The 16,801-nt window shown below is 43.8% G+C and overlaps 1 protein-coding gene across 4 annotated transcripts in view; it reads left to right on the top strand.

Annotated features, from left to right (window-relative positions):
• PAM (peptidylglycine alpha-amidating monooxygenase) overlaps nt 1–16,801 on the top strand; it is a 553,254-nt gene that overhangs the window by 306,281 nt on the left and 230,172 nt on the right. For all 4 annotated transcript variants that reach the window (XM_030193423.1, XM_030193421.1, XM_030193424.1 and 1 more), the window contains exon 7: nt 14,340–14,423. In XM_030193423.1, coding sequence (XP_030049283.1) covers nt 14,340–14,423 — 84 coding nt within the window. The remainder of the gene's footprint in view (nt 1–14,339; nt 14,424–16,801) is intronic.

Genomic DNA, 16,801 nt, shown 5'->3' on the forward strand with positions numbered 1-16,801 from the left:
ATCTCAGGAAAAGAGGAGAAAGAGACCTGGGTAGGTTGGTTGAGGGAGAGGGTTAAAGGGTGAAGAGGAGGTGGTGGCTTGGTCGTGAACTCAAGGTTGATCTTTTGCACTTTGTCGCGGAAATAGTCGTCCAGTGATTGAGGAGAGAGAGAAGGGGGAGTAGGAGCGGGGGGCACTTTTAGGAGGGAGTTAAGGGTGGTGAAGAGACGACGAGGGTTGGAGCTGAGAGAATTGGTCAATTGGGTGTAATAGTCCTGTTTTGCACGGAATAGGGAGGAGTGGAGGGAGGATAGCATGAATTTGTAGTGGAGGAAGTCTGGAAGGGTACGAGATTTCCTCCAGAGGCGCTCAGCGGATCGGGTGCAGGAGCGAAGGTAACGGATGCAAGGAGTCAGCCAGGGCTGGGGATTGGTGCACTTTGTGGGACGGGAGATGGATGGCGCGAGGGTGTCCAAAGCAGAGGAGAGAGCGGTATTGTAGGCGGAGACCGCTTTGTCGACAGTTTCGGAGGACGTGATGAAGGGGAGGAGATTAGAGATAGTAGATGATAAGGTGGAGGGGTCAATAGCCTGGAGGTTCCTGGAGGTGGTGGTTAAAGTTGGATGGGGTGGAGGGGGGGGTGAAGAAGTGTGAATGTGATCAGGTGATGGTCGGAGAGAGGAAGAGCTGAGACGTGGAAATTGGAGGGTGAGCTGGAGGAGGAGAGGACGAGGTCAAGACAATGGCCGTCACGGTGAGTAGGGGTGGTGGAGCACAGCTGGAGGTTGAAGGAGGATGTTAGGGTGAGGAACTTAGAAGCATGGGGGTCGGATAGGTCATCAGCATGTACGTTAAAGTCTCCGAGAATGAGGGACGGAGATGAGGGGTCAAGAAAGACAGAGAGCCAAGCATCAAAGTCGGTAAGGAAGGAAGGGAAGGATTTATCAGGGGGGCGGTAAATGACTGCCACTCTGAGTGTTAGCGGGTAGAATAGCCGGATGGAATGGGCTTCAAAGGATGAAAATCAGTGAGACTGCGGTAGGTGGAGGGGTTGGAAACTACAGGAGGGTGAGAGTAGTAGCCCAACGCCTCCGCCGCGGCCAATTGGGCGGGGCGTGTGGGAGAAGAGATAGCCTCCATGGCAGAGGGCTGCAACGGAGGCAGAGTCTTCCGGGGAGAGCCAGGTTTCGGTTAGGGCGAGCAGTTGAAGGGAGCGAGAGATAAAGAGATCGTGGGTGAGAGGCAGTTTGTTGCAGACTGAGTGGGCATTCCACAAGGCGCATGAGAAGGGGAGGGAGGAGGGGGGAAGGAGGGGAATAGAGACGAGATTGGAGACATCCCGGGATCGTTCGCAAGGATAGGACGGGGACAGGTGAGGGGGACCTGGATTAGGGTTAATGTCTCCCGCGGATAGCAGGAGGAGGAGCAAGAGAGTGCGGAGGAGGGTGGGGGAGGTTGGGCGACGAAGGCGACGAAGACGGGGTGTACTTAGGAGGAAAGGGGATGGGTTAATGGCAGGAAGGAAGTGCCGAAGGTTGAGAGCCAGGAAGGAGGGGGACAAGAGGGATGGTGAGGTGAGGGATGGAGGTGAATAGGGTATTGCGGTGGCGGGCAGGGTGGGAGGGCAGCGGGTAGTTCTAATGGTAGACAGTGGGAGTGGGGGGGAAAGAAGATTAGGAAGGGACAGGGCAAGGAAGAGAACATGGACAGGGGCCATAGGTGGTGACTGAGGTGTAACAGGTGACTATATAGTGACTGAGGTGTTAAGCAGTTAACAGGTGTTAATGGGTGACTATGTAATGACTGAGGTGTTAAGCAGATAGATAGGGCTTGAAGCTAGGTTTTGGGTTGTCGATTAGATAAGTCAATGGCTGATAAGCTAGCAGGCAGGTAGGTAAGTCAATGGCTGAGAGGCTCGCAAGCAGGCAGGTAGGTTACTCGATGTGTTAACAGTCAGATGGATTGGAGCAAGCCGGAACAAGCCGGAACAGGCAGGAACAGATGGACAAGCTGGAACAAGCAGGAACAGATGAACTGTGTCAGGATGAGCAGACGGACAAGCTGGGATCAGGAAGACTGGAACGAGCTGGAACACGCTGGAGCAGAAGAATTGGAGTAAGCAAGGAGAGGCTGGGTCAGGCAGGCTGGAACACACTGGAGCCGATGGACAGCAAGGGGAAGGCTGGATCGGCGGCTGGAACTAGCTGGACACGCTGGATCCGGTGGACTGGGGCAAGCCGGAAGAAGCTGAATCAGGCGGACTAGAACACACTGGAGCCGATAGACTGGAAGGATCAGGCGGGCTGGAACAAGCTGGGCTCAGGAGAACTGGAACGAGCTGGATCAGGCGGGCTGGAACACGCTGGAGCCGATGGACTGGAACAAGCGGGCTGGAACACGCTGGAGCCGATGGAGTGGAACAAGCGGGGGAAGCTGGGTCAGGCGAACTGGAACAAACTGGGATCAGGAGGACTGGAACAAGCTTGAACACGTTGGAGCGGATTGACTGGAGCAAGCAGGGATTGACTGGAACAAGCTGGAGTGGGCTGGATCAAGTTGGAATGGGCTGGAACAAAGTAGTGGATCAGTGCAGTAGAAAGCACTCTGGTGGGTTGAGTCAAGCTGCTCGTGAGAGACTGGGACATAAACATCCACCATTTAAAGAGTAATACTGTAGCCGAAGAACGCAGAATGATAATGGATGAAAAGTAGGTAGGAGTCTTGGAATGAGTCAATTTGAGTCTCTTAAACTAAATTATATAATGGAACATATAAGTTAGGACATTCATAATTTTACAAAAGGACTGCTGAATGTGGAGCTTTTTTAAAACTATGTATAGGGATGTGGAAAGTACACGTGCATTTTCCTGAACTCACTGTGGGAGCAGCAGCTAACAGGGCGGTCGGTGATTAGGCTATTTTACCACCCCTTTTTACCCCTTCCCATACCCAATCTCCTTTCTATATAGTAAGAGTACTTCCAACACCAATTTTTATTGTTCTTAAAAGTAGAATGTATTGATAGGGCTGCAGCACTATTACAAATATTCATTGAACCTAACAAAAAAATCAACTAAAATTAAACATCATACTAGCGTGTAACTGCACGGAGTTTACACATGGGCAGAGTATGGCAGGACATGAGCATGTCTCCCACTTATTACTAACTGACGGAGGGGGGGGTGGTATCCATCCCCTTGGATTAGGGGCAATAAGTACAGTACACTTCCAAGTCTGCCATATATTGTCACCAAACATATTCACACAAGTATAAACTGTGAAACTCGATTACCATCACTGTCCTTCCTTTAATGAGGCCACCCCCTTCCCCTCCTCTCCCTGTGATAAGTCTATTTAACCCTCTTGATTCCTTTCCATTTCCATCCCCCTCCCACACTTTTTTTTTCTCATTGCTTTAATTTTTCTCTCTCTCCTTTTTTTTTTTTTTTAAAGACCTTGCCAGCCCTTTCTCCTTGTCCCTCATCCTTTTCCCAGGCACAGACGGCACTGCCATCCACTTTTCCTGGCCCACCCTGATAATCATGTGTATCTTTCTATGATAAATGTTATAAATTACATGATTACTAAAAGAGCATTATCACTTGGTAGCAGCTATGGTCAAGTGCTGATTTTTCTCCACTTACACACTGATTTTCATGTTTTACACACATAAGTACCAGCGATTATACATGTAAGAACTGTATTAAAGAAAAGTGTGTGTATATGTGTATATAGCATATATAAATAAAAAGTGTCCCATTCCTAAATGCATTTTTTTTACATTCCAGGAGGATATAAGTTGCCTCACTGTCTTCCAACCATAGCCGAAATAAGCATTTTGCCATTACTTACACTTGCCTCAGGGAAGTTTAAAACATCAGCGTGGAGATTTTTAATAAATACGAGAATTTCCATGCAAGATTGGTAACACACGTAATATTTTTGGAACACATCCCCTTTGAATCTGTGCTTCCAGCTGCAATTGTGTGTGAATAAAGGCATTGTAAAATCAGCATTTATACATGTATTCCATTTACATTTACAGTTAGTTTATACTTTATTTGTAGCATGCTAAAGCCAATGACATAGTTCGTAGTGGATTACAATTTAAGGTACTAGATCAAAAAGAAAATCTAGGATGTCACATAATAATCTAAAAGTAAGATAGAAATTGCTTTTTCCAAATGCTAACTTCATTTTTGACCCCTAGTAAAGTGAGCATCAAATAAACCTAATTGGCATTCATATGAAGTCATATAACACATTACTTCCTTAAAACATGTTTGCAAAATGGCATTGTCTTTAACCCCTTTTTAAACGTGTCAATACTAGACCTACATATTAATTCATGGGAAAAGGAATACTATGTACTGGAGCTTGATATGCAAACATACAAGTAAACATTTTCTTTGAAATTCCCCCTTTAGGAATAGGAAATGACAATGATAATGTATTCCTAATACTAATACATTTGTAAATTTATTTACCATAGAGTTGCTTATACAAGGCCTCTAAAATAACCTCCAGAATATTCTTCTCATGTTTGTAAAGTCTTATGGTTTGCTTTGTTCTATCTATCCGTGTAGAAATAAAAATAAATTGAGCTGCTGGCAGTGTCTAGATATGTTCAAACTTTCTATTTTTAATCATTTTCACTATATCAGGTTGCCTTTCGTGGTGTGATAGCTTTGGGAGCTGTTTTTATTTGTTGAAATATACCCGTGGGAAGCTAACGTAAATAAAACTGGTGACAAATTGGACCATAGCGAAAGGATCAGAAATCATTTTCTGGTTGAGGATACCTACATTTTATTTTTTGCCCTAGCAGTTTTTTTTCTGCTCATTTTGTACATCAGTTGGAACAACGATCCAAAGATTTTTCTCTTTGTTTTATATCCCTCCTCATCCCTCACAATGTATGTAGTCCAGTCACTGCAGTGACAGTCCTGGGCAAAGGGCCATGCCGCAAGATTCTTCCTGATACCCTGTTCAAAGGGTCAGATATTCCAGGTTCACCTAAAAAAAATTTGTATTTGATGAGTCCCAAGAGCACTGAAAGGGGGAGAAGAACTTCTCCTAGGCACTATATCATTACACACTTTCACCCTAATTCTATATATGGTGCTCAAAACTGCACACCCACCCAATTTGCACATGCAATTTAATTAACAAACAAGCCAGTTAGCACCGATAAGGGGTACTAATAATCAATTATTGACACTAATTGGCATTAATTAAATTTATGCGCGCATCTTTAGGTGCTGGGATCCATGTGTAATTTGTACACACGAATCAGAAAAGGGGATGTGGCCTTGGGAGGATAAGGGGCGTTCATGGAATTTGTGTGCAGTGTTACAGAATAAGGGAGATCTGTTTCTAATTTTGGCTTGAGAATTTACACCAGGTTTCTTTTTATTTATCCATCAGCGAGATACAGTAGAATGTTTATACCTCAGAATAAATCAAGGTTAAGGCAATCACAAATGAACATTGTATAAAACGTGCTCTGTACAGAAAATCAGCAAAAGAACATTCCAAGATAAACCATTGAATTAATCAGTCTACCAGCTGACTACATGAATAAACTTACATCTTGCCAAATTTCTCCCTCCCCCCCCCCCAGTAAATCCCACTCAACACCATTCCCACAAAAACGCCAAACTCACATCCACCCACCCTTCCCATTGACATTGGGGTCCGTGGCCAGAGGAGGTCCGCATGAGAATAAGCCCGGGTGGGGGGGGGGGGGAGAAGACTTCCAAGTTTCAGTTGGTGTAAATCGTAGTACCCAAAATAGGGCGTGGATCTCATTGCCAAATGCTATTTTATAAACGGTGCCCAAGTTTGGATGCCATTTATAGAATTTAGTCCTTGGTGTCCATGGCTGTCAAACTCTATACCCCTCAGTAAGGGGGTAATGAAGAATAAGCCCACAGCACAGTGGTGTATAACTGCAGTGCAAACTTTACATGTTAACATTAGGACAATTTAACTTGGCACAGCATCTGTTTAGAAGAGACTTCAAGAGATTTTCCCATTATCTTAACCATAGTTAAATACAAAGCTCAATTTCATCACTTCCAACAACATTTCCCATTCAGTCTGAACACACCATTCCTAAAATATTTGTACAGGACTCCCTTGTTCAGCTCATTTGGAGAACAACTCTTCCCAGACCATCTGTTAGCTTCATATGGGTTCCACCCTCCAACTTGACTCCAGTCCCATACCACTGGACTCCTCACTGGATGTTTGTTGGCAGGATTCTAATCCTGGGGGAAAACCTCCAGTTTCTCCAATTCTCTTGCATCCTTGGGTTCAGGCTAGCACCGGTTATCTCCCCTTCACATGGAGTTAGTTCTTCCACCCTGGCAAATGTTCAGGGTAGTGCCTGTTTTCCTTATCTCTTTACTACAGTGGTTCTAAAGTTACTACCATCACAGGAGGCAAAATTTAGGAAACCAAAAACCTCCTGTCCTGTGAGTGCCCTCCTTTTACTTTTGCCCAGGGGTCTAGGTGATACTTCAGGGTTTTAACAAGCCTTGGCTGCAGGTAACAGGTTTGCACTTGTTTCCTGCAGTCCAAGTGATAAAAAAGGGGCAATAGAAAATACACATTTTCTTTAAAACTGGGTCCTTAAATATTCTAGGAACCCCACTTCACTCCTCCCCTAGGCATATCCTAATTGGGTGTCTGACTAGAACAATTCTTGGTGTGTATCCCTCTATGCTACTTCCGGGTTAGTTCCTCCCCTGCAAGGGTATGAAAAGAGAATCTTCTTCACTTTTAGCTGTATGGGGTGTTAGAGAAAGCCAGGTCATACCTGCAATCCTAGGCCCTGAATCTGGCTAATAGTCACCCTTAACAGTGACCATGATCCACTCCTCTTTTCACAACATCCGTCCACAGTCAAGCTGTGGAGAGGAAGATGCACCTCAGGGGTTGAACCAGAGACTTTCTGCATGGCAGCGTGTAGCCCTGCTACTGAGCTCCTAAACATGTTCTCTAATTTTAATACATTATTAACTTTCTTTTACAAATTTAAAGGTTTATTTTGCCATTCATTGTTATTGCCTTTCCCAACTAATTAAAGCATTTTGTTAAGTGGAATAATAAGCTTCAAATTGTACAGTTGTAGGCAGCTAGCCATATAATTGTACAGTCATAGTTCTAAGGTGGTGAAGCTATTTTTGGCATTCAGCCTTGTGACTCTGGTTGCACATATACACTGTTTAAAAAAAACCCAAACTATACAAAGCTTGTTTTCTGCATAACTCTGTCAAAACTTGATCAATTTCAATAAAGTCTTTGATATATCATCCTGAGTACAATAATCCTATACTCACCTAAACGACATTGCCACCACGTGATTTTTTAATTTAATTTGAAAAAGTTTATACTCAACTGTTAGTGATGAAACCTCAGAGCAAAGTATTTATGCAATATGTTTAAAACACTCACCTACAGTATATATATCACAAAAGAGAAAGAGAGCAATACTACCAAGTAATCAAAAAAATAAAAAAGCTCTCAAAATAGCTGTTGCACAGAAAAAAGTACTTGAATCTATCCCACTAAAGATTCTATGGAGTGTATCTGTTCTAATTTTGAAAATACAACAAGGGAAAAGCCTCAGAATCCCCCAGCCTCCAGCCTATATATATACTAGCCGTTAAGCCCGTAACAACGGACTAGTTTTTTGTTTTCCTATGCCCCCCCCCCCCCCCCGTCTACCAACCCTGCTCTCTCCCCTGCCTTCCCCCCAGCGTCTGTTTCCCTCAGTTCCGCCCCCTCCTTCCCTCCCTGCTCCCTCCTCCTCTGATTTCCACGCCCATGTCCAAGCCCTCCTCCCTATTGGGCTGTACTGCTGGTGGAGGCGGGGCTTGGACTTCTACACTCTCAGCGTTCAGACTCTACTGCGCATTTGCAGGTGAGTCGGTCACTTGCCGTTTATGTGTTTGATAAGGCTTCACATTGAGAGCCATAGTGCTCTTCTAACATCGGAGGGGGTTCTCATCACAGACAGAAAAACCCTTGTGTTTCAAAAGGTAAAGGATACTAAAAGAATCCACAAAATCAAAAAAGAAGGGGATCCATATCAAAAGAACTAATAATAACAAGTTGAACTTAACTTTTAAGCATGCAGGTATAGATAAAGAAGTGTCATGGGTTCTGAACACACCGACACACCGCTGTATCAAGGCGTGTATTTACCTTCAAAATAATCAAAAATGTAAAGTTAAATGAAAACCAAACAAAAACATGTCGTGCATAACTATACAAAAATGCAAAAACCATAAAGTGCAAACACATTTTAGTATAAGAGAAACTCTAGTGAAGAAAAAGGATCCAGTAGGTTCAGTTAGTAACTGCTATCAAAAATTTTTTTAGTTTTAGATAAAAGTACTTGCCACAAATTTAGAGACAGTTTCCTGCTTGTTAGTCCCCACCAAAATGGCCGCAGCACCCCCCTTTTTTTTTTATTTGTACCCTGCGCTTTCCCACTCATGGCAGGCTCAATGCGGCTTAGGTACTTATTTGTACCTGGGGCAATGGAGGGTTAAGTGACTTGCCCAGAGTCACAAGGAGCTGCCTGTGCCTGCAGTAGGAATCGAACCCAGTTCCCCAGGATCAAAGTCCACCACTCTAACCACTAGGCCACTCCTCTACTTCTTCTATTATAGTGCCCCGGGCTTGGAACTCTGATGTCACTTCCTATAGAGAAAAACTAAGGTACCAGAATGCCCTAAAAGGGAGGACATATTTAAAGGTTTATCTCATAAGAATATACGCCAGTCTGATTTTAAATTCAAACCATAAGGTTCTTCAGTATTCAATGAGAAAATCCATAATACCTAAACACACATGTGCCATTTTGCTTTAAACATAAATAGTTACCATGGTTTTCAGTTAGGAGGATCTGATCCTTATTAAATGCATATCTGGAGAAAGGTTATAGTTCTAATACACCGATGCAAGAGTTTCCAGAAAAGATGTAGAAGAGGGTAAGCATAGAGTGTTGTGAATAAATTATGAGAAAGGAGCTCAACTGATTGCCAGTTTCAAGAAAGGAGCTCAACTGATCGCCAGTCAGGAAGCAGCAGGGCCTGATCAATTCATACTGAAGAAAACATTGCAACAGATGAAGAACCAGGTAATGAAGTGGTAGTCATTTAGTTAAGGCAGCTGACCTGAAAGAAGGTTTATTTTAAATTTATTCAGGATGATATAGCCCAAATTTTATTGAAATTGATCAAGTTTGGACAAAGTTATGCAGAAAACGAGCTTTGTGTATTTTTTTTTTGCAGTATGAATGAATGCAGGGTGTGCACGTGGGGCGAACAGCGCTGGAAAAAAAATACTGCTGGAACAAATGAGCTTCCCAGTGATCAACGCTAATAACATGCAAATTTATGCACGTTATTAGCATTAATCATAGGGGGACATCTGCGAGAGGATGCGCTAAAGGCACAGTGGTCGCACAGAAGAGGTTTGACAGGTCTGGGATTTTCTCCCCCCCCCCCCCCCCCCCATGGTACCTCCGCAACAGGTCACCACCGCCTGTACCTGTCACATTATATAGTTGTATACCCTGTTGTATGTTTATTTGTTTATGCAAGACTCATTAGCATATGAACAGTAACTAGATCGAAATGGTAGTAGGAATGGATGATGTAGTCTAGTGCACCCCTAGGGTGAGTATGCACATGAGATTTGACAGGAAAAGATGATGTTGGGTGGGGGAGCAGATGTTGTCAGTAGCACTGTTTTAACAACAGGAGTAATGAATTTGGAGAATTCCATTTATCCAGTAGCTCACTGCATGGACTATAAATGTGCAAAACTGTCCTAATCTATCACTTGGTACAGAAAAATTAGATATAAATTATTTGAGGAAGTCAGAGATCTAAGCTTCTCTGCCTTGGGGCCTGTCTCGTGTCCACAAGCAATTCTAGGCTATATCTAGATTATGCATCCTTGATCTCAGACAATTACAGTTAATTAAAAATATTGTCATTAAATTAATTGTTGGTACCCTGGAAGTTCATAAAATATTGCATTCTGGTGAACTCCCTCTTTTTGTTTTGTCACTTAATACCACACTCACCTTCACAAACTTTGAGATCTTGTCACCAAAGTCTATTAGTGGTCCTGCCTTTTAGAATTATTGGTTTGGCTACTATTTATCATTCAGTATTCAGTGTCACTGCACACAGTCTTTGAAAGGATGGAATCCTCCTATATTAAATTAAAGGCAGGTCTAAAAACTTTTTTTCCCCCAAAAGCTTTTGAACCATGAGTTGTGTTTGTTGGTCAACTTCAGGAGGGACAACAGTTTGGGTTTGGTGCCTTGGGATATGCAGGCAGCAAAACATTTCTCTTCTCTCTATCCTTTAAAAGTTTGTAAACTTCCTCTTTTTAAATTTTTATTAGCAATTACTCAATCTACAATGAAAGTAACAACTTCTGATAGCAATAGACATCCAATAATAATGAAGAAAAAGAAAAAACAATTCTAAGATAAACAAAACTATTCCAAATCATTGAAAAAATGAAAGGAAATTGGGAGGAGAGAGCAAACTCGAAATCCTATCCAAAGATAAGACAAAAGAAATATAAAAAAACAGAAACCCAAGGATTATTTGTCCTTACCAAACCCTAACCCTATATTTCCATCCAATAAATCTAATACATACCAAATTCTAAACTGATGTCACATTAACTCTCTTACCCCCTCCTTTTACAAAGCCACACTAACAGCTGCCGGTGTTAATGCCGACACAGCTCATTCAAAGTGATTGGGCTGTGTCGGCATGGCTTTGTAAAAAAAAAAAGGGGGCGGTAGATTTTTGAATTTGTAATAAGTTCTCTAGTTCCAAGAAAATATATTCCTTCCCTTGAAATTTCACTTGATGCTGACAAGAAAGCTTCAAGAAGAAAGTCATGCCAAGAGACAAAGAGCTCTTGGTCTCAATTTAAGAAACTCTCGCCAGACAATCTGTGTCCTGTGAGAAACATCAGGATAAACATATCTGAGAACCATGAAACTGAGCTAATCTTTTCCTGAAAAAATTTATCAGTACCTTATATTTCTATCATCACTGCTTCCAAAAGTAAAACTTTCTTTTCTAAGAATATTTTTTGTTTTAATTTTACAATCTAAGTAACCCACTTAGATAGTTTGCTCATAGGTGGTATATCAAATAAACTTGAAATCATGCATTTATACCCAAATGGCCAGGAAGAATATGTGCCATGATGGTGGGGTAGGGTGGGAAAAGGTGGTTGGTGACCTTGTACTAGAAATCATATCCATATAATCTCCACACTCAGCTTTAATACCTGAGGCACAACAACAGCTTTGTACTTGATCATATCTTACTCAGGACCAGCCCTGCAGAAAAAAGCAAATACTCTCACCTTTCTGTACTTGTTCTTATTAATGGTTGGATTATAGTATTGCTCCAAACTCCTTTCCCTAGAAATCTAGCTGTTGACAGATTGATCTGGGGCTTTTTAAGGAAAGGTTTCCTTCTGTGATTTGCCTCTCTTTTCATCCTGTTTTCCCTTCCCGGGCGCCATAGTGCATAGAAACTGCATACTGGCACCTGGGATTTAATGCCCCTCTGAATTTTAGTGTGTTTTATTTTGTCACACTAACTGGCATCTGCAGTTTGGCTATCTATATAAACTTGAGCCACGTGGTGAAGGACATGAAACTGAGACCAGCTCGAACTTCCTGTACTGCGCATCTCAAGTTAACATGAGAGCTGAATCGCAGTGGTGACTAGGAAGCATGCAGTTTCCTCTTTAAAGGCAGCATGTGAGGTAATGGGAATAGGTAGCAGAAGAAGAGAAAGAGAGAGAGAGAGTGGATAAAGGCAGAGGTGGGGTTTGAGAGGGGGAGACTGGGTGAAGGATGAGTAGGGATTTATTATTATTATTTATTGCATTTGTATCCCACATTCCACCACCTATTTGCAGGCTCAATGTGGCTTACTAGAGAGAGACAGAGTGGGTGAAGGCTGAGGGGGCAGTTGAGAGAGAGTGAGTGAAGGCTGTTGGGATTTAGTGAGAGAGACTGAGTGAAGGCCGAAGGGCGGGTGTGTATGAGTAAGGAGGAGACTGGGTGAAGGCTGGGGAATGAGAGAGACTGGGTGAAGGCTAGGGGGGCAGGTATGAGGAGTGAGAGACTGAGTGAACATAGTAACATAGTAGATGACGGCAGAAAAAGACCTGCACAGTCCATCCAGTCTGCCCAACAAGATAAACTCATATGTGCTACTTTTTGTGTATACCTTGATTTGTACCTGTCCTCTTCAGGGCACAGACCGTATAAGTCTGCCCAGCACTATCCCCGCCTCCCACCACCGGCTCTGCCACCCAATCTCGGCTAAGCTCCTGAGGATCCATTTCTTCTGAACAGGATTCCTTTATGTTTATCCCACGCATGTTTGAATTCCGTTACCGTTTTCTTTTCCACCACCTCCCGCGGGAGGGCATTCCAAGCATCCACTACTCTCTCTGTGAAAAAATACTTCCTGACATTTTTCTTGAGTCTACCCACCTTCAATCGCATTTCATGTCCTCTAGGGGTGGGTGGGTATGAGCGAGTAAGAGACTGGGTGAAGGCTGGGGGGCAGGTATGAGTGAGTGAGAGACAGCATGAAGGCAGGGGTGCGGGTATATGTGAGTGAGTGAAAGAGACTGGGTGAAGTCCGTGGGGAGGGGGGTATGTGTGAGCGGGAGAGAGACTGGTGGGAACCCAGGTTTTGGTGGCATTTGAAACGGGCAATTTCCTCTTTGTTTCAACTATCTAGAGGGTGCTGTCACACGATTGACAGCATGCTTTGGAAAGGGATACCACTGGCTTTTGCCAGTGATTGCAGAGGCACTGTACAAAACTGATTTACTAAGGTTTCTTTGCCAACAGACACAAAATAGGAAAAGAGCCCTTAGTAAGCCAGTTTGTAAAAGAACTATTGGTGATCTGAAAGGGGATTCCCCCCCCCCCCCCCCCACACACACTTCACTGGGGACAATGTTGGAAGGATGAGGAGGGAGAATCAAGAGTAGTATCCACTGCTGGCTCCTAGATTTTGTGAAAATTTGTTGCAGCCTAACGTAGAGAATCTAATTAATGTGTATGCTAAGTTAGTGATGTGTTGCCTTCTTTATGTCTTTGATTATTGTGGGGGAGGGGGGTTACATAGTTATAGACAGGGGTGTAGCCAGACTTTGGCGGGAGGGGGGGTCCAGAGCCCGAAGTGAGGGGGCACATTTTACCCCCCCCCCCCCGGCGCTGCTGCCCCCCCCCCCCCACCATTGCTGAACCCCCCCGGTCACCAATTTTGGCCCGGCCCGACCCCCCCCCCCCCACCGCCAACCCGCCGTCGCTTACCTTTGCTGGCGGGGGACCCCAGCCCCTGCCAGCCGAGCCGAGGTCCTCCTCTTCCCAATCCTGCGCAAGGCTTCGTTCTAGTCTGACGTTCTGCACGTAGAATGAAGCCTTGTGCGGGATTGAGAAGAAGAGGACCTCGACTCGTCTGGCAGGGGTTGGGGTCCCCCGCCAGCAAAGGTAGGCGACAGCGGGTTGGCGGCGGGAGGGAGGGGTCCAGGGCAAATCTATGGGGGCCCAGGCCCCCATGGCCCCACACTGGCTACGCCACTGTTACAGAGTAACAGAAAATGCAACCACTGTAAGAATTTAAAGAAAATTAATGCAGAACAATAAATTAAATGTGTATTCCCTGCCTGATTTGTAAAAAATGTAAAACCAATATATGTGAGGATTTGGAAGAAATGTTACACACAATAGTTTGATTCACTGTGGTTCACTTATGGTCTTTTGAGTGTGGAAATGAGAATTTAAAATTAATTTCTACTTTCAATTAAACAAACTTAGTAAATAAATAAAAAGGAGTATTACAAGAATGACTAATATCTTTATGTGTGACCTATTAAAAAAAAATACCATACCGCGTCAGACCAAAGATCCATCAAGCCAAAACTGAATATACTTTCTGTTCACCAGTAGACTTGATAATCACTTATTGAGTTTGTCTTGTGTCAGAATTATGCACTTGAAGAATTTATCATTGTTCCATGTTAGTTTATTTTGTGGCACAGTGATGGATACATGCAATTGGTTGCTAGGATTGATTTGCATATTCATAGTTGAATTGCTATGTGAATGGCTTCATCATTATGGCAGATGAGAGTTTATCTTTCTGTACTTGGCATATGCCCCATTAGTTACCATAGTGATATATAAATGTATAAAGCCATATTAATACTGTGTAGCCAGATACAGATAAATAGCTTTTTAAATTGTCATTTCTCTTCTGTGTTTTGCTAAGGTGTTGGATTCCGAGTCGGAGGTGATGTCGGCAATAAATATTTTGTGCTTCAGGTACATTATGGAGATAATCATGCATTCATTGGTAAGTTCAGCCATGTCTTTTGGTATAATTATAAAAGATATAATTATTTTTAAATTTTTTGATGTTTGTGGTCTACACTAGGGCTTGACAAATCTCATGCGCCCAGGATTTTTCTTTCTGGATCAGCTGGGCTGCAGACAGCTGGAGTGTGGCAGACTCCACAGCAAGGATAGCAAAGCAGAGGCTTTCGTCTGCAGTGTGTAGCTGTCAGTGAGTTTGAGTTCTACAATTTAGGAGTTCTCATGCTGCACTTGCAAGACAATACAGTGTGTGGCTGAAATTCATTGAGAGCCTCACTATAGCAACACGAAGAAAACTCCTGCTTCAGCGGTGGTATTAGCAGCCTTAGCACACTGCGAGGGGTGAGGCGGTGTGGCTAGATGGAGTTTGTGGTGACATCACTATAATTGGCTGGGAGGAGCAAGTGGCTAGATGAGGGATGGCTAGATACTTAGAGAATGGGGTGGCCGGGTAGCTGACGGGTAGGGTGGCTGGCAGCTGGCTAGTTGAAGGGGGTGAGGCTGGGAGGAGAGGATGACTGCTTAAGGAAATAGAATGGCTGATGTCCTGTAGGAGTGACAGATGGGATGTAGGATTACTGGTTAGATGGGGGTAGCGGGGCTGGATTTTGAGACAAGGGATGATGAGGTGGAATGAGAGAGAAGGCAACTGGTAGAGAAGAGAGGAATAATAGAGAGCTGACAAGGTGGAGGATGTATTGAGAGAAGTGAAATTGCAGAGGATGAGGGTTTTGAGAGTGAGGCATTGCTGGGAACAGGGTGGGGGGATATGAGAGACTAAATGAGGACAGTGTGCAGGATTTAAAGAAAGAAACTCGGGGAGGGGCCAACATATAATTACATATTAAAGACCTGATTTAAACCTTTTTTTTCCTTAGACCTGGCATGGGAAAAGAGCCTTAGAAAATCAGGCTATAATAGGGAACTGAGGCAGATTTCAGAAGAGATTTTCTTGTTCAGTTGTGCTGGAGAAAACAATGGGGAGGGTCAGGTGAGAGGGGTTTAGCCACTGGCTCCTTGATTCAAAGAAATTTTAAGGCTTACTGTATGTCTCACTATTTAAAAGGCTGTATCTGAAATACATTATTCCATTTATTATATGCTAAGACTGCTTGAGACCCCACAATATTATTAAACACGAATGTTGTTGGTCGGGGGGTTGGAAGTAAAGCAAGTTATGCTTTGTCTTGAAGTTTCCACAAGTGCTGTGATGTCTCTACGGATAGCCTGGCTTAATGCCAAAGGGCTTTTGAAATTGGTCATACCCGTAACGTCTGCTCCTGTTCCTGTTGGGGTTTGTTTCAGCTTGCAGAGTCTGATCTACCTGAATTGACACTCTACCTAGTCACACAAAACCAGCACCAGTATATTCTAAATTTTTGTGATGTGGCATGCTCTTGTAGTGTTGGTGCCAATCATGGTATTTAGGTGACAGACATACCTAACTTCTTTTCTGTGCATACCCTTAAATGGAGCATCAGATGAGATAATGTTTTGTGCATTCCAAAACAACAATTACTCCTGCCAGAATTCTGCACCCAAAAAAAAAAAAAAAAAAAAAATCAAAATTCTGCGCACAAAATTTGCAAATTCTGCCTTTTGTCATACTTTAACCAATATTACAGCCCCCTCTCCCTGTACACAAATACAATCCATATTTTTCCCAGCACCCATAGCATCTACCTTTCTTACATCCCCCTCTCTGCACCCACACACATCCATATTTTTCCAGCCTTCTCTTCCTGCACCCACACATAGCATCTGCCTTTTTTACAACCTCCTCTCTCCCTGCACCCATATGCCATCCATATTTTTTTTTAGCCTGCCCTGCACTCACCTGTGAGGGAGGAGGAGGAGGAGGAGCTGCATCAGGAGTACCTCTTCAGGGCAGGAAAGAACCCCACTCTTTCTTGCCCGCTGCCACTGCTGTGAGGTGATGCCGCCGCCTTTTTCAAATGGCCACCAAAACTTCCTGCAACAGTCTTACAAGATCACCGCTTGAAGTCTTGTCGGCCATTTTGAAGAAACTGTGGCACAGCCAGAGAGTGGTGACAGTAGGCAGGAAAGAGTGGGGTTTTTTCCTGCCCCTGAGGAGGCCTCTAGACCATCAGGGCATGCTCAGGTAGGCCCGGGAAGGAACCACCGAGGGTTGGGGCAGCAGGGGAGCCAGCTAGGGAATTGTGTGCAAATTCTGCACTCTACAGTCGTGCAGAATTCTGTCAGGAGTACAGTAATGGACCTCTCTGCTGTGCTGGGATATGTTGAAAATGACCTTATTCTCTTTCAAGTTTGCTGATGGTGCTCACCTCAATACTTGCATCATGTCAGAGAGCACCTCCTTTAGTTCGTAAGGTATAA

The sequence above is a fragment of the Microcaecilia unicolor genome, chromosome 2 (assembly GCF_901765095.1).
Source record: "Microcaecilia unicolor chromosome 2, aMicUni1.1, whole genome shotgun sequence".
Taxonomy (NCBI): Eukaryota; Metazoa; Chordata; class Amphibia; order Gymnophiona; family Siphonopidae; genus Microcaecilia; species Microcaecilia unicolor.